Source organism: Falco peregrinus, chromosome Z, assembly GCF_023634155.1.
Source record: "Falco peregrinus isolate bFalPer1 chromosome Z, bFalPer1.pri, whole genome shotgun sequence".
In the NCBI taxonomy this organism is placed as follows: domain Eukaryota; kingdom Metazoa; phylum Chordata; class Aves; order Falconiformes; family Falconidae; genus Falco; species Falco peregrinus.
In genome coordinates, this window is record NC_073739.1 from 11081770 (window position 1) to 11102363 (window position 20594).

General features: G+C 45.2%; 1 protein-coding gene across 4 annotated transcripts in view; it reads left to right on the forward strand.

Moving 5' to 3' along the window:
- PALM2AKAP2 (PALM2 and AKAP2 fusion) overlaps window positions 1-8386 on the forward strand; it is a 274650-nt gene extending 266264 nt beyond the window's left edge. For all 4 annotated transcript variants that reach the window (XM_055790889.1, XM_055790890.1, XM_055790891.1 and 1 more), the window contains one exon: window positions 4843-8386. In XM_055790889.1, coding sequence (XP_055646864.1) covers window positions 4843-4935 — 93 coding nt within the window. In that variant the 3' untranslated portion in view covers window positions 4936-8386. The remainder of the gene's footprint in view (window positions 1-4842) is intronic.
- The last annotated feature ends 12208 nt before the right edge of the window (window positions 8387-20594 follow it).

The following is a 20594-nucleotide window of genomic DNA, read 5'->3' on the forward strand; positions in this document are numbered from 1 at the left end:
ACTCCGATGCAGGCAGGTGGTTCAATTCTAATTGTCAGCAACGCTGGAGCTGACCCAGCCATGCTTGCACTGGCTGGGAGCCGGGGCTTCCATGCAACCAGCCTGCCAGCTCCGCTCTGGTAAGCAGCAACCCCCCAGCAGGGTACAGTCACTGCTGAAGTTAAGCTACATGCAGCAAAACACAGCCTGCTTCATTAGGTCACTGTGGTTTATCACCCTCAAATGCCTGCGGCCTGTGTTAAAAGCACATTAACCCACTGTTTTAAAGAAACCACAGGTAACTATGTGCCTGCACATGTGTAGGTTGTTTTTATCCTCGAAATCTTCCACTCTTGGCCTTACAGCTATACGTATCTTCAAATTTATGGGGCATTATCCCGAGTTTGCTTAACAGCAGTCATGCTGTAGGAGATACTGCATTAAGGTGACATTGATGTGATATTAAAGGCTACTGCTGAAAGTTTTTGTGTTACGAAACAGGAAACCAATATACTAGATTTGATGGCAGAGGAAACACATTATGTTTTAATACTGACCAGCAGCAGTATAATGCTGTTTTTCAGGTAAACACATTTTTGTCTTAGATACCCAGCTCCTCACTGTGCTCACTGGAGGTCTGGTGTATTCAGTGAATAGCATTAAGTAGGTACAGTAAATACCTTTATACTTGAGGAATAGATGTTCTTCGTCCCTTAGTAGTTCCAGTTTTATGTTAAAGTGTTTAGTTTATCACTCCTGAGCAGGAATGCAGAACCAGGCAGCTGTTCCCTGACCTTGTGCTTCTGTCTCTTTGTGCATGGTGTGCTCCATGGAGGTGTCTTGTACAGTAACTTTCCTGCATGGTACCTGTAGATTTTAGACACTCAGAACTTTGCAATCTCTGTTTTTGTTGCTTTTAGTTCTCCCAGGTCTGGATGGGAAGAATTAGTAAAATATTAAGCTCCAGAAAAATCATGTTGCTTCCACATCAGTTTTGCCGTTGTTGTTCTTCAACAAAAACTAGCCTGTACTGGATAGCAGTCAGTTTCATTCGGTGGTGGGGATAAATATGCTTTGGACTGAAGCATATCGGTATTTTGCTTTTTATTCTCTTGTTGCCAGTGAGAGAGCAATTATTGTTACATTTGTTGAAGGGAAGATCAGGACAGTTTAGCGTCCATCTCTAGGATGGATAGGTAAATTAATCTTGCACCTGATAGTGGTAGCTGTTGCAATCTTTTTTTTTCCTTCCCCCACCCCCACAAAATCTTTAAATATAGATGAAATCTGTCAGGAAAAAACCCTCTGCAATTCATAGTGAGACTCCAGAGCTGCAACCATGAGATCCACACAGCAGTTTTGTGCAAAGAGAGGTGAGCAGTGGTTTTTACAGCCCTACATACCGTGGTACATTAGTCTTTCCCTCACACCTACTTCTGCTCTCCAAATTCTTCCTCTTCTATTGCAACCAGTAGTCAAACAGCCCCTCCCAAAAAAGACATTTTAAACAACATTGCTTTTTTCACTGATGTGGCCTTACCACTAGGATGTGGCCAGCTCAGTTTTTCAGCCTAAGCTTGAATGAACCATCTACTTCGTCATCTTTCTGATCTTTGTTATATGCCTTCTGCAAGCAGTTAAGAACTTGGCTACCTTAGGATGCCGTGGCCACCCAAGCCTAGTCCTGCCTGGGTTGCTCTGCCTGTACCGGCTGAGCTGATTTTGGAGCATCATGAGGGAGGACACTCACGAAGCACTGAGGTAGCATCTTGTAATGTGTCCAAAATATGGTGTGTTACAGACACCCAAAGTAGCCACAACAACAAAAGCAAAAGACTTTCCCTCCTTTGATGTGCTGGGGAGAGCCTCTGGGTGCTGGACTCATGAAGGGCCCACAGACAGCCCTGATACCTGCCAAGAATATTTTAAAAGGTAGATTGTTTGCTATTTTAGGCAAGCTGCTTACTGGGTTGTGAATTCAATGCTCCATTGAGGAGTCCCAATTCTCTACTCAGTCATTCTAGTTGCACGCTATAATTACCCCATTGTTTCCTCTAGCGGGTGTAGAACTGACACAACCTAGTAAAAATGAGGGTTATTTTAGGTCAAACACTCTTTTCAGTAGATTAGAAGAATAATTCCAGAGTAACTATTGAAAAGGACCTTTAGCTTATTAGTATCTGCTCTACTGTTTAGAGGGCTTGTTTATTAATACTAAGCCAGACATTAATATTTGTTTTCCAGCAAAGGCTAAGTCTGCATGCAGTGCCCTCATGGTGTCTCTGATATAATTCTGGAAGCAGTTTTCCTTGGAGCAACCAGCAAAGTTTGCAGAAGTAGACAAGCTTCTAGGCACGTTTGCAGACAGAGGATAAACAGAAGAAGCCCTGAGATAAAGACGAGCTGACCAATTCAAAGCAGAAATCTTCAAAGTTTAAGGGTCCTGACTGTGCAAGCCATCACCAGAGACCATTGCAATGATTTAATTTCCAGCAAGGAAGACACTGACTGGAGAGTCTTGTAAATTATGTAAAATCCAGTTTATTTTCAGCTGGCATAAATCTCCAGGCCAAATTCAGCAGGCCTCAGTTGAATATACCACTACTCTGACTGTGGCAATTTGGGTTTGAAGTTTATGCCACATTTTCTGATTTTTCATGTAAATTTCAAGTTCCAGTGAGGAGAACAGTAGTTTTCCCTGCTTTACTTAATTATTACCCCATACTGGTCTTGATAGTCTTCTGTCTAGCAGTATTCATCTGTTGCCATCCAAAAATACAAAATGACTGTTCCTCCCCAACTCACATCCCCTATTGCTAACCCTGGAGCAGCCACTGTCATTTCTTATTCTGAGGAGATAATGAGGTGATGCACTAATATCCAGTCCCATTTTCAATTGCTGGGTTTGGGTTGTCTTTCCTTGGTTCAGGCACTCAGAATCCCAAACGCAGTTTAAGCTGCTGGTCCTCATCCCTGCAGCGGGAGTAGCTTTGGTATGCTGCTTACAGGCTGATGTCTCAGAAGGAATTTTTTTACTGATTTTGATTTTTTTTTAAAAAAATTGATTAATTTTTACGTTTGTGAGCATGTTTGCCCTTACTGGGTAAAAAAGAAATTGCTCAGCTCTGCTCCCCCTTTCCTGTGATTACTCTACAAAACCAGGAAATATGACTTTGGGCAAAATTTCAGAAAAAAATCCCCCCCAGTGAACCTGGACCAGCTTTGTGGCCCTGGTCACTGCTGGGAAGCAGATGGAGCTTTAGCTTTCTGTTGGCTGGGTTTTCCACTTAGTTCTTTGGTTTGTTCACAGTCATAGTCGAAATTAGGAGGGCAAAGAAATAATAAAGCTGGCAAAACTCCACCTTACCTTCACCTCCTGAATGGAGGTCTGGGTCTTAGCGTAAATGCAGAAAGGTGAGCAAAGTTATGCTCTGTAATTTCATCTGACAGTTCAGAGCTGATTTCCCAATATAACTTGCACAGGAGCCCCTAGTACCTGTGTAGCTTTCCAACCACAGCTTGTCACAAGCTGTAAGAAGAGTTCCTTTAGTCTTATAGTATTTATTTTTATTCTAGTCAAGGCTTAAGTCCTCACTGCATCTGACTTTCTATGCAGAAAAATAATATAGCATCATCCTTTCTCAAAAGGCCAGCTACTCTTCTGCAGCGGAGGAGTGTGCAGAGCAGCTTGCAGGAAGCATTAGGGACCAGGGATGGCAGGCATTGTTTCAGTGAACAGTCACATACTTGTTGGGGGTATTTTTTTACAGTTATGTTTTTTAACTGACTGTTTAAACTTTTCAAAAGTCTGCTTCTCTGGGAGGGCTGGTTTAAAACACATTGAGGGCAGTGGATGTTGGCAGCTTTGTAGTTTGATCACAGAACTGTTATTCAGTGTCGGTCAGAAAATAACATTGCTATGTGCTTCTGTTAGAAGGCCACAGACCTCTTTATGTCATCTCACTCTGCTGGGAGAAAAACACCCAGTGGCATGCATTATTGGCCGAGGAGTACATCAGATTCATGTCACAATAACACCTTTTGGTTTAATCTGATTATTTTTCATATGTTGTTAAACCTCATTAAAACTGGTTGGGGTTTTTTTTACTTTTTTCCGTTAATTGTTTCTGTGTATACATGTGTGGGTATACTGTTTTTATATGCGTTTGTGTGTATGACTCTGTGTGTGCATGAAAAATACATAAATTTTTAAGGGCCCATCTTGTACCAGACTCTGTAGGCTGTGCAGATCCTCATTTCCCGTATGCATGGAGTGATTTTTCACTCCAAGAACGCTTTGATTGCAGTGCATAGGCTTTCCCATTGGCATAGCTGCAAGCCAGAGACCACGAGAAGATGCAGCGGGAACTGCCCAGTCCTGTTTGCAGGGGTGATGTGCTGAAATAAGCAGCAGACCACTTTCCAGGCTGCACATGCAGCTCCAAAGCAGCCTCTGCTGGGTTGTTGCGAGCTGGTGGTACGGAGCTGCATTTGGGGAGAGGACCAAGGCTCTGCCATCTGCCTTCCCCAGGCTGGGACCAGGCAATGTGCAGCTAGGCTGGTAAGGGGCAGCTGGGGCTTCCCTAATTCTGCCAGACAGCTCCTACCACTTCTGTCCTCCCGTGGCGTGGCTTTGCTCTCGTGTGCCATCCCCTGCACCTTCACATCAGCAAGTGCTTCATCGCATGAGTCCTCCCAGTTTGCACAAGGTGCGGCACTGGGAGCCCAGCAGGAAGGGCTGGCCCAGCTGGTCCCTGCCTGCCCCGTTGGTCCCGCCTGCCTGGGTGCACAGTGCAGGGCACCCCGGCATGGGAGACAGGTAGCTGAGTGATGTGATGTGTTTTCCCTTTCTCTCCTGACCAGGTCCTTGAGGCAACCAGGGTGAACCGCAGGAAGAGTGCTCTGGCACTGCGTTGGGAAGCTGGCATTTATGCCAACCGGGAGGAGGACGAATAACCACACCGCAGTGTGAAGACAGCGACCAGGCACACCGAAACCAAAAAAAAAGAGAAAGGAAGGAAGAAAAAGACAAAAAACCAACACAAAAACCACCACGAAAGCAGCAGCATTTTAGTCCAGTATTTATTAAATACACAACAAACTCGATGCACATAGACACAGAAACGATCCAGCTCCTGGCAATCCTAGAACAACAGGAAAAGCCCACCTAGAAAATATCCCCTTCTCCTTCCCTCCATCCCCCGTCTGAAATAATGCAATGGAGAGGGTGCAGGGGGTGGAAACCCTGGGGGTGGGGGACAAGGGTGCTGTTGTCCCCATGTACCAGAGAGGCTGCAGGCACATGGTGGGAGGTCGACGTGGAGGAGCCTATGGCCAGGGCTTGTCCTCGTGCGTCCTGCTGACTGAATCGACAGCCCTGCCTTGCCCCTGGGACCCCTGTCACCCCAGCCGCTCCTGTTGGACCCTCCTGCAGTTCCTTTGCCTCCTACAGTTGCTGCACTGAGACCATCAGTGTTGCTTCGGCATACTCTTATCCAGCCACAAAACAACGATATTGCCCTCTGTTGCTGTTTCTTTGAGAGGATTGAAGGGTTGGGGTTTGGGACTGGGGTGTTTTTTGGGCAGGATGGATTCTGCTCCTCTTTCTAGTAATTTATCTGTTTCAAAGGAGAAAAAAAAAAAAAGCAAACAGGGAGGCAGTTATTGCAAATGTACAATCTAGTAGACTCAGTACAACAGTCCTTGTGTTGCAAACACAAGCCATCACAATTTAGGAGTGGAATAGATGGGGATGAGAGCTAAGCCAAATGGATTACCTTAGCTTTAGGATCCTATATGCTTGCAATATCACCTGAGCTCCAGGTTCTCAGAGCATATTTACATAACAAAGTTTCTAAATAGAAAATCTGTATTTAGTGGATGACAACTATTTTTTGATGGTGGGGAGGGAAAAGAATGGCATATGTGTAAACTCTATGAAGATGGATAATTTGAAGTAGAAAGGTAGTGGGAAAGGGATACAAATAAAGGACATTTAATTTGTAAATGAGGCAATAAGTGAACTAAGCCAGCCTGTGGCCTAGAAAGAGGTATGAAATAAAGAAGAAAGATAGTTACGTCTTCAACTATATTTATACAACATAAAAAGCCTTTGAAGTAGAGTGCTTTATGGAAGTCTTCACGTCTCCAGGCAACAAAAAAAGCTAAAGGGCATAATGTGTTGGAAGGAGTGAACAAGGAAGAGCAGACAAGGGAAGAAAACATAATTTTTGCCGTTCAGCCAGTGTTTTCAGTGCTACAAGCAAACCATAGAGCCTTTAGTTATTGCTTAGGCTTGGGATCAGCAGTGAAGGATTAGTATGGATCTGTGTGTGTGTGTGCATGGGTGTGTGCGTGTGTGTGCGTGTGCGTGCGCGTGTGTGTGTGTGTGTGTGTGCAGGCGTGTGCATGAGGCTGGCATACCAAAAAGTGTATGGCAGTGCATGTACTGATTATTTTCTCCAAAGCTGTTGTATCAGCTATAGGAATGAGTGCTAATTTCTTTTTCTTTTTTTTTTTCTGAAAGGGGATATAAAAACAAGGCACTGAGTTAATGCAGTATTTGTGATATTAAAATTTGACCCAACATGGTATTTGCATGAGTCACAATTGCAAAGTATTGACCAGTTTTGTAAGCTGACAATTAGGAAAAGAAATGTGGTATTTATTCTTGTGCTTTGTATTTGTATGTAGTATAGAGGCTGCGGGTTTACTCTTTGTTTTCACGCAAGCAATACAATAAGAGTATTTTACAGCTGGGAACCATAATTTCTGGACTAGAAACCAACAAGTTTGGGAGGTGACAGAAAAAAAGACATGGAGCTTTTTTCTATATGAAATAATCTGTCTTTTTTATAAACAAAAATTCTTATTTTGACATCTTTTTAAAAAGTCATCAGCCAGGATACTGGTCCTCCCTTAAGCGTTTCCTTGGTTTTATGACCTGCTGTGCTGTTTGATCCTGAAACAGTGAGCTTATTTAAAATGAGTACCGATACTGTGAACATATTTCTGGTGCTTTTCTTAAACAGAGCTTGCAACCAAATTATTCCCCCCACACACACTTCAGTTCCTCCAGCATGTGATTTCTGTCCCTGGACACTATCATTTTGAGGCTTATTTTCAGGGAATTGTAGCAAATACAATTACATATACCCGTTAACTCGGTTCTGTCAATTGTCTCCCTAAGTGCTCTTGGACAGATGAAAACCCTGCTGATCCGAGTGTTCACTGTGATAAGGGCAGCAAGCTTAGCTCAAGGATGCTCTCTAAACCCAGGTGCATGGGGAGGCACCATGCCTGTGAAGGAATTACATACTTGATGAAGTAGACCCATTGTCCAGACATGGCAATCAACAGTGAACTGTGATTCCTGTCTGCAGGCAGGTCGTTACCATCAGACTAGGAAAAGCAACGCCACTAATGCAGCACTCTAGTGAGACCATATCTCATGTAGCCAGATTCACGAGTTCTGTGCATCTGTAACAAGAGGAGTCCTGGCTCCGTCCATCCTTTAGGAAAGCTTAAGTGAGACTGGGAAAAAGGGGTTTCCTGAGCAGAGGAGACGGCCCCTGTACTTACAGTGATGTGGTCTTGCACCAAAGGATGCTCTTCAGACTTGCTCCCTGAAACTGCCTTCCCAGGAGCCTGCACCTTTCTTTTCTAGAAAGGGGATGTGTTGTTGGGGAGAGGCCAGGCAGGAGTCCTCTGTGCTAGAAGCATTTGCTTGCAGCTTCTGTGGCAAAAATATTTGCATGTATCAGTCCAGGACAGCCAAACTTTCCATCCAGCAGAGTTTTTCTCTTCCAGAAATTATGGACACTCATAGTCAGCAGCACACATTCAGTGCTGTGGTAACGCGAGTGCGATACAGTTTACCTGCCTCTGTTATTTCATTTGCATGCTACCAAGCTTAGGTGTTTATAAGTATACGCCAGTAATACATATCTATCTATATATAACTATATCAAATGCAACAAAAGAGCACTATTGCAGAGTTAACTTTGTCTCCACAAAAGAAACACTCAGATCCTTTTCCCTTGGCAAAGACTGGTTTTAATGAAACTGTGTATTGAGAAATAGTTAAGCATTAGCTTTTGTGATTATAATCAGTTTGGGGTTACAGTGCAGGTTTTCTGAACAATTCGTTTTAAAAGCTGCCAGTTTGGGCTTCATCTTGCTCCATACTGACATTATCTGAAGGAAAATACAGTCACATCGGTGTGTTTGACAACCAAGTCAGCATCCTTATCATGACTTACCAACCAGTTTCAACAATACCTGGCTTTCTGTATGTTAACCACTTAAATGTTATCCTGCTTCTGTTTTATAGTGACTGTGAGGCCTACAATGCAAGTATATAATTATTTTCTCATTAAAACAGAAACCTGTGTTGTGTTTCTATAAAGCTGCCTGTTTCTTCATGTTCTTGCAGAAAGGTGTACCCCCACAAGCAGCATGCAGCTGGTGGAGGGTGGCCTGTGTCCCATCTCCCAAGGTAGTTGGTTGATCTCTGCCCCAGTTCTTGACTCTGCTTCTGTCCATCTATCTGTCTAGAGGCAGGAGAGATCTCTTTTTTCCTCCCTTCAGTGGTGTCAGCTGCAGATACAAGAGTATCCCTGAGTTTTTCTTTCCCATTAATGTACCTGGGGAGGGTTGCAGAGGCCAGATCTGCTTTGTGATGAATTGCACCTGATTTCTTACCTTGTTTCCTTAACATCTGCAGAAGCCCTGCCATCCCACATGGCAAAGCACATCATTTCAGCCAGTCATCCATTTCTCACATGCTCAGCTGCAGCAGCCAGCAGCTTGCCCATTATCACAGCCTCTCACCACCCTTTCATCGTCAGCTAGACCAAGCTGCCGTCATATTTAGCTGTGAGAGCTAAAAGGTGCCAGGTACATGGCGGTTGCAGAACAGCCACAGGGACCTGTTGGGAACTGGGCAGATTCATGCCACTGCTCCTCCCTGTGCCGGGAATAGCCTGGCATTTAAAATATAACCCTGCTCCACAGCCCACAGGAGGAGGCGCAGGACTCCGATGATTTGGTGGGACTTGGCTAGAGCCAAGTGCAGCAATTCAGCCTGCACTCTCTGTAGCCATGAGCCCTCTTCTCCCTTGTGCAAGCAGTATAAGAAATGCCTACATTTCTCATCTTAACGTCAGATGTGGATTTCCTTTGCAGTTAGAATATCCTGTTGATAGTCAGAAAATGGGTTAGAAAACAAGCCTGAAAATTTACCCACCAGTCCTGGTCTCTAAGAAGAAAAAGAGGTTATTGTCTTCTCAACACAGAAGAGGCTTTCTGTCTTCCTTTGCCTTTCCTTGCTCTGTGCTAAGAGGGATAGCTTATTGGACTAGCTGGCACACAGTGGGAAAGGGAAACCCTTCCAGACCTCTCCTTTGGGTTCTATGAGAATTAAAAGTGGAAATGGGACATGTGCAGGGGAGCGTTTAGGCGTTGCCAAAGTAATGCAGTGACACCAGGGGGTGGCAGCAGCTCAGGAAGTTTTGCAATGCATTCTGCTGTTACCAGCTGTTGGTATTTGTTTAATAACACACACGTAGGATATCTAAAATCCCTGTCATCAAAATGGCACGCACCAAGCTTTAGAATATTTCTACAAAGTGGTGAAGCACTATAAAAGAGCCATTTATCCATCATTTCAGGCATAGTCCCATATAAGGTGAGGATATTGCACCTCCAATAGATGTAGGTGGCTTCAAAAGGCCTCAGCACAACAGAAAAGTAAATGGAGAGGCAAAGGATCTCTGCAGAGGCAGGCCTGACAAATGGCTTTAAAAGGAGGGAGAGCACTCAGTACAGTGTTTTCAGTTGTGAGTGGGAGCAGGAGATTAAAAAAAAAACTACAAACAAGGTCTGTAGTGTAAGGAAGCCGAGTCAGAGCACCACAAACTGTAGCAAGGGAGGACAGGACTAGGCAGGACCAGAGCTATTAATGCTAGTGTGGACATTAGCACTAAAGATGACTTTCAGTTATGTCCTAGTCATTGAATTGACTAGGACAGGCAGTCCAGGAAACCTCCCCCTGAGTTACGGTTAGTTACAAGTCAGTTAAAGACTGAACAGCATCCCAGCATTTCAGTGGTGCAAGACCAGGGGGGCAGGGGCTATCCTGTCACATCAGCAATAGTACGGGGGGAGGGGGGTGGGGTGGGTGGGGTGGGGCAGGGCAGATGGATGGACAGGGACACCAAATTAAAAAACAAACTAACAACCAAAAAAACTAAGAAGCAACAGAAGATACCCAAAATGCCATCCGGACGTCCAGATCTCAGGGTCTGCTGCTAGCTCTGGCTGAGCCCTGATTAACTGGAAACGTAACCCACTGCTTTATCAATGGGGTCATCAGGAAGAAGGCTTTTACAGTAAGCACTGAATGTGGCATCAGTGTGAGCACTCCAGCCCAGTCCCAGGCATCTGTCATCTCTGCAGTGAATCCAAGGTGGTGTCTCACCAGAAGCTGGAAATGTTTCGGGCCTTGTTCCAACCTAGAATGTGGCAGTAGCAGTGAGAAAAACTAACGAAGGAAGAAAAAAAATTGTGCAAAGCTACTTTATTATATAGCCTGTTACAGCAAACTGCATGAGGATTGCAGGGCAGGGATTTGTGCAGCAGCAGTGACATCTGGAGGATGGATCGCACTGACCATGGGAAGACCTTAATTTCCAAGGACTTCCCCTGGAAGCCAGTGTCTGGGATAGATGTGCTGACTGATGGACCAGTCACAGCGCCTACCAGGGCTAAGCTCGCTACGATAGCACCCGTGTTACTAACACAGCAAGCCCTTCGGGATGAGCAAAGGATCAGGAGAAGAGCCGTGGCACATCTCATGAGCTTCCCAGGGGGAGACGGCTGGGATGGGGACCCTAGAAAATGCTGCTGTGCTTAGCATGCTCACTCAGCGCCCCAGGCATGCCTCCTCCTACTGTACAAGCTCCTGGGGTGCACCAGACCTCCCAGCCAGTCCTTGTTGGGAGCAACTGCAAACTCTATTGCCTCAGCAGGCAGTTTGGTGAAGGACTGTGACTGGGCATGCAAAACACTCACTGTGGGGACTGTTGCTGACCTGGAAGGTGTGTGCAGGGCCAGGGGGAAGAGTAGGAAGCTGGAAACAGCTTCATGAAGACAGGAGGGTTTCATGTTGGTCTGCAGCAGACAGACCAGGGTGGTGCATTCCCCCTTGGGGTGACACTGACAAGAGGCTGTGGCTTAGAGTCGGGCAGGACGCTTATGTACAAAGGGCCCCAGCAAGCACTTCTTCCTCTTGTTGTATCTGAGAAAGCTGAACTCTCTCAGCCTTACCTTAAAATGAGCATCAAGTCCTCAAGCTGCAACTGAAACACAAGAAGCCAGGAAAATGCTAGCAAAAACACATGGATGATGACATAACCCTTGTGAAGCAGCATTTCACGGAACTTGTGTAAGGCTTCAAATTAACCAGTCATTAGAAAGGAGGGTGAGAGTGCGTGTCTCGGCGAAGCAGCATTGCCATGCAGAAAGGTGGATTTTCCTGATATACAGTGGGAATTAACTTGCCAGGGAGCTTTGTCACTCCCACATTGTGTAGAGGAGCCAGAAAGTATTCAGCCCTACTTAATTGGAGCGAAAGAAGGGAGGTGCTGAAGTAGGACGCTTGCTCCCTCCCTGGTAAAGCTTGTTTACTTCTAGGAGTGCAGCTTTGTGGTACAGCACCGGCCCAAGGTGGACCCACACCTTCACAGTATTACTGTTTCCTGCTCCCTGCCATCTCCTTGCCCTGTGCTGTTCCCTTCTCATTTTGATATGAGGCTACTCACATCCAAAACATGGCTGGTTTTGGGCAGCAAGACTAGATGACTTCCATGAGCACAGGTATCTCACTCTGCTTCCACTGAGCCTCAAGGGATGGAAAAAACCCTCTATCAGACCAAGTCCCCAACCACAGGTCCTGACTGACCACCACTGCAAGGCCCCATCAGCCTCCAATTGGGGTCTCTCCCAGGCCGGTTTCATCTCCTCAGGTATTCAACTGGATTTACACTTCTTTGCCAAAGCACCCCATGGAAGATGGATACACCAAGACCCAGGAGCTGAACCTTAAGTGGACCAGATCCAAATGTACCAAAGCACTTTGATACCTAAATACCTCTAAAGACTGTGTTCTTTGAGGGCTACTTGGCAGTGACCTCAGCTGGAAGCCCATGGATTGAGCTTGTGCCAATGCACTATAAAATGATGCGGGTATGTTAGTGGGCTTGACTTGAAATGGTGTTGGGGGGAGGGCCAGGTGAAAAAAAAAACTTCTTTTGGTTGCATTATTCATGTCAAAAGGGGCATGACTATAGCTTCTTTTTAATGTTGTGTTTGAGGAAAACAAGTGAGCCAAGCTCCAGCCATGGAGTGCTGCAGGAAAGGTAGACTGAGCTTGCATGAGGTGGAGAGAGTGTTTTTCAAGAGTAAGTTAATTGCAAATTGTAGGACTTGATGTATAAAGCAAGCAAGAATTTCTGGCAGGAATGGAGGGAAAGGAGGGGTAAGTAATGCAGGTCAGAGAAGAGCGGTACGAACAGTGGAAAAAAGAAAGATAAGTAAAGGAAAATCTTGCTGATGGGAATTTTTCATGCAGGGAGGCATTTCTGAAGCCAACTGAAAGCACGCTCAGACGACGTTTGAGAAGGTATATGGCAAAAAGCATATTTACACAAGCTGTCTAACCAGACAAAAAACTCTGCCAGTTACAGCATGGGTCTCTCATGCTGCCGGGTCCAGACTACAGTGGTGCAGGACAACATTCAGGTCAGCTGTCCTTCTTGGCCACTGTTTGCTGAGACTTCAGCAGAAGGGAGCCAGGAAATAGCTGAACAATTTCACTGCTCATAAGCCCTGTGATTTATCGACATGAAGATTCTTTTGAGTTTATAAATTAAAAGATAAATCAATATAGTCTGTCTAAGCTTTCCAAGCTGTTTCCAAGGAATTTATTATCAGGATGCCCCAGCACTAAAAGATCAAAACAGCATTTCAGTGCCCCAAAAGGCTTTATTTTTCAAATCTTGCTTAATTGCTTGTTCCCTTCCTGGACAGAAGTATGAAATCAGTGTGGTTTTAAATGTCAGAGAGGTCACTGTCTTGGTTTACTCTGTAGGCATCTACCTGCTTTGCCCTAGGCTGCCCTGGTTATGTGTCCTTGCAGAGGGTGCCAGAAAGGTTATGACCAGGAGGACTTGTTAGCTGGTAACAACTCCCACTGGCATCTTGGAGGTGACATTCAACACAAAATCCCTGAAAGTGATAGATACTGCCCCTTGTAAAGTGATGGTGTGGAAGTGCATCACATGTGGCAACGAGAGGCACAAGGCCACAACATCTGCACATGATCCAAGCCCCGCAACAGCAAAGCAACCTCATCTACAGCAGAACAAGAAAAACAAGGTCTTCTGGAGGGAAGAGCATGCACTTGACAAAGCCCTCAGCTGTGTCTTCTCAAATAAGTGTCTCAGGTCCTGCAACAACTAGGAAGCTCATCAGGTGTTAGCAGTCCATTGGAGGTGACTGCCACTGGCAGTCTTCCTTTCAAGGGCATCAGTAGCACTCAGGTGGTGACTGAGGTGCACTGCACAAAGGCATGCTGAAATGGGTAAAGTGGTTGGGACATGTCTCTCCACCCACTGTGTGCAGTTAGCAGGAGTTACAAAACCACTCAGAGGAACTCACAAGGAAATGCAAAGGTTGTAGTGGGAAGAAGCGGTGCTGCTCTTGAACAGTATGGGCAATGTAACAATGGGCTATGCAACAGGCCATAAAAGTGTAGTCTTAGCTCAGCAAAGCTTTGAATACCCCAGAGTGCTGAAATGAAAGGGCAACGGAATATAGTAAACACCAGTAACAGCAGCGGTCTTGCCACGTAGCTTAAAATGTATAACTGTATATGTATTTATTCATGCTTGCTAGACATTGAAGAACTGCAGCCTGGAAAAACTTAGCAGCAACAATATTGCTGGAAAGCTGCCTGGACTTTCTTGTTTCCCTGGTACATTTTACCCAATACCTCTCTTCAACTCCAAAATTTCCTGCAGATACAAAGGGACCCTTCAGAGGAAGGAGAAAATGTGCAATATTTAAGTCCCATTAATGTCTTTATACACATACCAGAGTCCTAAGGATACACAAAATCTGCCAAGACTGTTCATCCACTAGCTGCCTAGGAGGGTGCTAGCTAAAATTCTCCTGAGTAGCATGCAAAGAGACCTGCATTGCCCTATCTACATGAACTTTCTCCAGACTCTGGAGCTTCCTCCTTGTCTGATGCAGAGTTGCGGGCCTGGGGAACCCAAGACACATCTTCCTTGTGGGTCAAGCAGTGCCGACACCTCTGCATGGGGTTGCAGAGCCTCAGCAGCCCTTGCTGTTTTCCAGGGAGGTGTCCTCCAGTGTGGGGTCTGCAGCTTGCCTTGCCTGCTCCCTCATCTTGAAAAAAATTACCATTGGTGTCTTCTTCCATTACTGCCTTGCAGCAAAGTGGGTATGGACATGGTCCCCCATAGCCTCCCCGCCACCCTCATGGAGGATGTTGACACCTTTCCCTACTGTCCCAGGGATCTCTCCACCCTGCCAGCCCCAGACAAGTGCCCCCATGCTCAGCCTGCCATCTGGATAATTAGCCAGGCGTGGCTGCAGCACGTGTTAAAAAAATGGGGTTATCCCTGTTACCTGCTGTGCCTTGTGACACCAGGTCACCTGGAAGTCCCCAGCATCGACTGAGGAGTGAGACAAACAGTGATAGGTACTGCCATGCAACCTCACACCCTGAAACCAGCTTGGGCTGGGCTCAGCAGCCACCACCAGTTGCACTGAGCAGCTTGTGAGTGGCCCGTGGAGGACCTTCGTGGCCCTGAACAGATGGTGCTTCGAGAGCTTGTTATCAAGTTTCTTGTGGTTTTTATTTCTGAGCTGCAGAGGTTCAGTAAACACTTCTCACTGGAAGACTTGCCACATGGCAAAAAAGGGTGTCAAGGCTCATAAATGTCACCAGAGTGTGCTGCAGCATCTGGAGCTTTTCAGTCATGCATGTGGTTTCTTAGGGTTTTTTAAACAAACGACCTGAATATGTTTGTCAGGATGTTGTGCATAAAATAGCCTGGAAAATTTAAAGATCCAAGTGACTAAAACCATAGTTAATCTTTCTTGCCAATTCCTGTGCTCAGGATCTAGCCTAGCAGAGTATGAGTTACCATCTGCCTGCTCTGAATGTCTGGGGTGAGTGTCACTAAGGACTTACTGCAGGTGATGGCTTCAGCGCTTGGTTTACCTGCCTTCAAAATGTAAATTTAGCCATGCAAAGGGCTAATCTGAGATATGTCAAGTAAAACCAGCTGGATTACCAGGCAAAGGTGCCTCCAGAAGAACTAAGCTTTAAAGGAATAGCTTATCTTCCCTCCTTTCCTCAAAAAGCACTATGCCTTACACAATGCACAAAGCAGAGCCTGTACCTTTAAGCATTTATGATGCTTTTGAATTTTTCCATCTCTCACCCTAGAAAATGGAGTGGATTCATCCCTTTTCTCTCCACTGCCCCGACGTCCTCTGCCAGCTGCTATTCTCACCTCCATGGAGCTGCAGGCTTATGGAAAGATACTTACTCCCTCTAATTATACCTGGCTAGGGCTGAGTTATCTAGCAAAGGTCTTACCAGCTCAGAAAAAATTAGTGCTCCTTTTTCCCTTGCTCTTCTTTTCTTCTCCCTCCCTGCTCACTCCACATGGATGGGTAGCTTACTATTTCTTTTTCCTCCCTTATTCTGCCACATTAACCTTTCCAATATGCTCTGCGTCCTCTAATTCACACCCACACTTAACAGATAGTTTCTCTCCAATCTTATAAATCCCAAGTCAAATTTACTCACACACTCCTTCTTCTGCTGAGCTTTTAATCACCCTTAATGCCTTTTCACAGATTTATTATTATTGAAATCTGTTTGAAATCTTTTTGGTACCCATTCACCATTGCCATAAAAGTTTCTAGACCTACATAAAAAATGAAAATGTGATGCAGACAACCAAAATTATTTCTAAATAGCTTTGCAGAACGCTTTGGAAGCCGAGGACAGTTTTTGATTTTGAACCAAGTTTTTACAGATTATTGACTGTAGTTCATCCAGTAGTGAAACTTTTTAATAGTCATATTTTTGCTATGGTTATTTCATTTTTTCCAGACTGTCCAATTTTGCTTTATTCAACGTAGGGTTGCTTAAGCTATGCTTCTAGGATAGTTTATTTCATCCCATTTCTCAACTCCATTGCTGCCTGCACACTCTTGAACTTTGCAATGCTTCCATGCCAAAGCCATATATGTTGACAACAATTTTAAAAACACAGGAATATTAATGAAAAGGAGGATATGCACACAAAAACTATCATTTAGCACCAGGATTATCTGGGGCTTATCTAAGAACTACAGTAGGATTCGTTCTGTGTTCCAGCTGATCAGGCAGACACCAGGTACCACAAGAAGCTTTTTTTCCTGCTTCCATGGAGAGGATTAATGTTAAGGTACACAGCTGTCAGCAATGTTGATCGCCCAAATTCCTCAAGCTAAAGAAAAAAGAAGCCAGATCAACAAAAAGTGTGTCAAGGATGCTGTGTTTTGTCTTCCCAGCAGAGGGAGAAGCCCACAGGAGACTCAGACAAACCAGGTAAGCAGCAAACTCTGAAATGAGAAACATAGACAAAAACATGACACCTCAGGGTGAAAGCAAGACAACACAGGTTTCTGGTGCTACTTGGTCAGCCAGCATCTGTCCCAAAGGAAACTGGACAGTGCTGCTGCTTCCAGCTCCTCACTGCTGTCCCATGTTGTTCTCAAAGTGACAGGGAGCAGCAGCTTCTTCCAAAGGAAGGCTGGTTGACCTCCCCTGCCCTGGCACAGGGTCACCCCTCCTCACCTTGCTTCAGTGCACCCCATGAGGTTTCTCCATGGAGAAAATCTGTTCTCCAGCTTTTCTGCAGCCTGTTTGCTCGTGTGAGACAGAGAGTGCGGCATCCAGGCATGGGAGAACGAGGCACCACATGCTCACACCGCCTGTGGCCTGGGCTTCCTCTTCCTCCCAGGAGCAGCAGAGGAGAGCTGATCTCCCCACAGGTGATTCCAACATGTCTGGTGGTGCTGCAGCTCCTGACACCAGACTGCTGGCCCAGGGATCTCAGTATCTGAGACACCTCAGGGTGCACCCTTGAGGGCATGGTCCTGCATTTTATTATGCCAGTGCTGAAATTAACAGCTTTGTGCTACAGACACTGGCACCAGCATCATGAGTTTCCAAACAGCCTGGATGTCGTTTTCCAGAGCCAGTGCAACAAGGCTGCTGGGGTAGCCTTTTACATCCAGGCATTAGTGTCTACCATTGGCAGGTCTGGATCCCACAGGACAACTGCCTTGATGGACAAGGATGTCACATCCCTGTGGTGATCCAGGGCTGCCAGGAGCTGCTCCACCTGCCCCATGCACTCAGCTTTCTGTGCAGCCTCCGGTCCTTCTCCACCTCCCCCTGCTCTGTGAGCAGAACCGTGCACCGTGTGAGGACAGGGGCAATATATAACTAAACGCCAGCTAGTGAGGAAGCCAGCCTCCGAAACCACAAAGAGAAAGAGCATGCCTTGAGCACTGCAGTCTGTGGTCATTTATGACAAAGACATATTTTCCAAAGGAAAACAGGTCATCACTGAAATAACTGCTTTTCCCCAGTGTTTTTAACCAGCTCTCCCTCTCTCCAGTGCCATAACACAACCACAATTCCATCTGGGCTCAGACTGGGCACTTCCCAGTCCTCAGTTGTGTCTCCCTGCCTTGCTACTGCCATGAAGCTGCAGCGTGCATCAGGACTATCTGCACGTACCAAGGAAGAGAAGGAGCTACAGAGCTGCTTTATCACCTTGGAGGTGAACTGTCTTGCCAGCCACAGACTGTAAATCACAGAGCCCATCAGCAGGCTTAGGCAACGGAGATGAAGAGGGCTTAACACACCCACGTTGGATTGCAGTCCTAGATGTCAAAAGAACCTTTTCAGACAAGGAATGCTGAAGACCAAGCTCCACAATGCTGGTACCAGCCAAGCTTGGCTGCCCCAGCATATTGAAATCCCTACAGCAAAACTGAGATTTAAGCAAAAAGTGGTTTAACTGTCATAAATGGTATAAAAAAAGAAAAAGCAATACTGTATAGGCATGTATAATATTGCCCCAGGGAGACATTAAACACCTTTATTCAGCCAAACTGACAAATGTCCAATAGCTGGTGAAACATGGTGCTGACTGGGCCTCTAATGAGCCTGCAGACAGGACAAGTCTAGAGAGGCATGTCCTAAAACAATGTGTTCCTTTTCCAGCAGGCTACACGAGTGTATTTTTGCTTTTAGGCTAGTCTCAGTGATTCTGTAGGTGCATTTTTTTAAAATGTCAAGAGCCACTCTCTTAAGGCTTTTAAGGCTCCACTGTGTTTATGGAGCACAAACATGTTTTAAAGTGGATGCAAATGTCCCTATAAATATTAGTAATATGAGAACTGGGCCCCATGGAAAAGCTGATGCTAGGGAATAGTAATTTTGAAGTCTTTGTGGCATCAAATGAATATGATATTCATGAAAAGTATTTTGCAGTGGGAAATAGTGTGGAGCCTGGGTTAAACTCTTACTTTAGCACTCACTGTTCTGCAATTACTGACATGGAATTATATGCTTTCACAAGAACTAGCTCTAAAATACATTTAATGTGAACAAACACTCAGAATGTCCTGGAAATATATATGTAATTCATGAGATCACTAATTGCCTTTAGCACAGTTCATTAGCTATCTGGGCCTGAGTAGCATTAAGCATAACACAGTACCACTGAAATGTCAGGTGTGTCAGATGAATAGGCCAGGCAGCCTGTACGTGCAACAGAGTGTAGGGGGGAAATATCCCTTATTTAAGAGCTGAACAGATCTGCAGTCTCTCAAGTGTAGTGCCTGTAACATACCTCTGCACTCCAAGATAACTAATGTCCCAAATAGAATCTTAAATGGGACAACGTCATTTATCTTTGCCTCTAATATCTGGTGGAAGACATGGGGCTCCCTGAGTGAAGTGAAATGTGGCAGTTCCTCTAGTTGCGTTTGTTGATTTAACTGGTCACAGGCTGATGCTTTGGGGTTTTCAGTAAGGCTGTCTGGAATTTTCATCCTCTGGAAATACTCCAGGGTTTGGAGAAAAAGATTTGTCCCGCTTCTGAATAAAAACTAAAGAAACTAGACACATTTTGCAGAAAATCAGGGAGAAAAAAAGCCAACTGTTGGAACAAGCCATATTACATTTCACAGATGACTTGGAGTCTTTTGGCCTGACAAAAAACCAAACTCTCTGGTGAAACCACAAATCATTCTAGCAGTCCATTCACCACTCTTTTCCCTCCTAGTTCATGGGACCCTTTTTCCTTGAATTGAAATATAAACCAAAAAATATTGCGCAACTGAACTAAGAGTGTTAAAAATTAAACTCTTGAGCCAGGAGTTCACAGGCACTCGGTAAATGTCACCTGAATCAAGAGTGCAACAGTTAGAGGTTTTAACATTGTTCTTGCAAATTAATCATTAATTTATTTTGTAAAGTAATCATTATAACTCTCCATAGAACAGATTGTTATCCTGCTTGTTATGATTCACTAAACCATTGCAGAATGAGATCATTATCATTTAAGTTAGCATTTTTGAGGTTGTCAAATATCCTCCAAGTATTTTCTCCAGCTGTGACCACAAGCATCTTCCTTGGAGCTGGTGGCCTGCTTGCACCATATCCTGCTCCAAGAACTTCTTGTGCCTCTGGCCAGCCACACCATTGTGCCCGCAAGGACCCAAAGCCACTTGAGGTGGGTTGTTTTGCTTGATCCCCTTGGGCAGCAGCAAAATCAGAGGCTGATTTCAAGCTGCAAAGCTTTATGTGGCATCAGCAACTGCAGAGAGTCACAGCCACGGCCCTGAGAAGCTGAGACTAGAAAATGGGCTCCCATCCACCTCAGCCTCCAGCTCAGTTGGCTGATGACTGGGGTGGAGCAGTCACCTATGCCTTTGAGTAAATTGGGACTTTTCTCCTCCTCTTGGAAATTCCCACATTGTAAAGCCAAAGGACATAGCAGGCAAAGTAGCAGCAGTGGGAGGCTGGTTTCCAAAATAGGCTTTTTCCCTTTTAATTTCTTTTTGGTGTAATTTCCTGACTGTGTTACTGAAACAATGACATAAGGGGCACGATGCAGCAACAGAGCAGACAGTATCAGGTAAAAGCAAGAAGAGCCAACAACATATTTATGTAGGAGAAAGGAAAAAGAGCTAGCAGTAAGGGGAATTCACAAATTACCTGACAAAAAAAGCACACAGCCATCCCTCGACCCTGCAGTCACCTTGAGAGTCCTCTGACATATGAAGGATGTCAAAAGGAAAAAAAACCACCACAACCAAAAACCAAGCCCAAACAAACAAATCACCACCCCAAATTGCAGCAAGTACTTGGTCATGGCATTTTCACTTCCTAAACTGGAAGAGAGAAATCCTCCTGGGTCATCTGACTCTTGAAATTGTACCAGGAA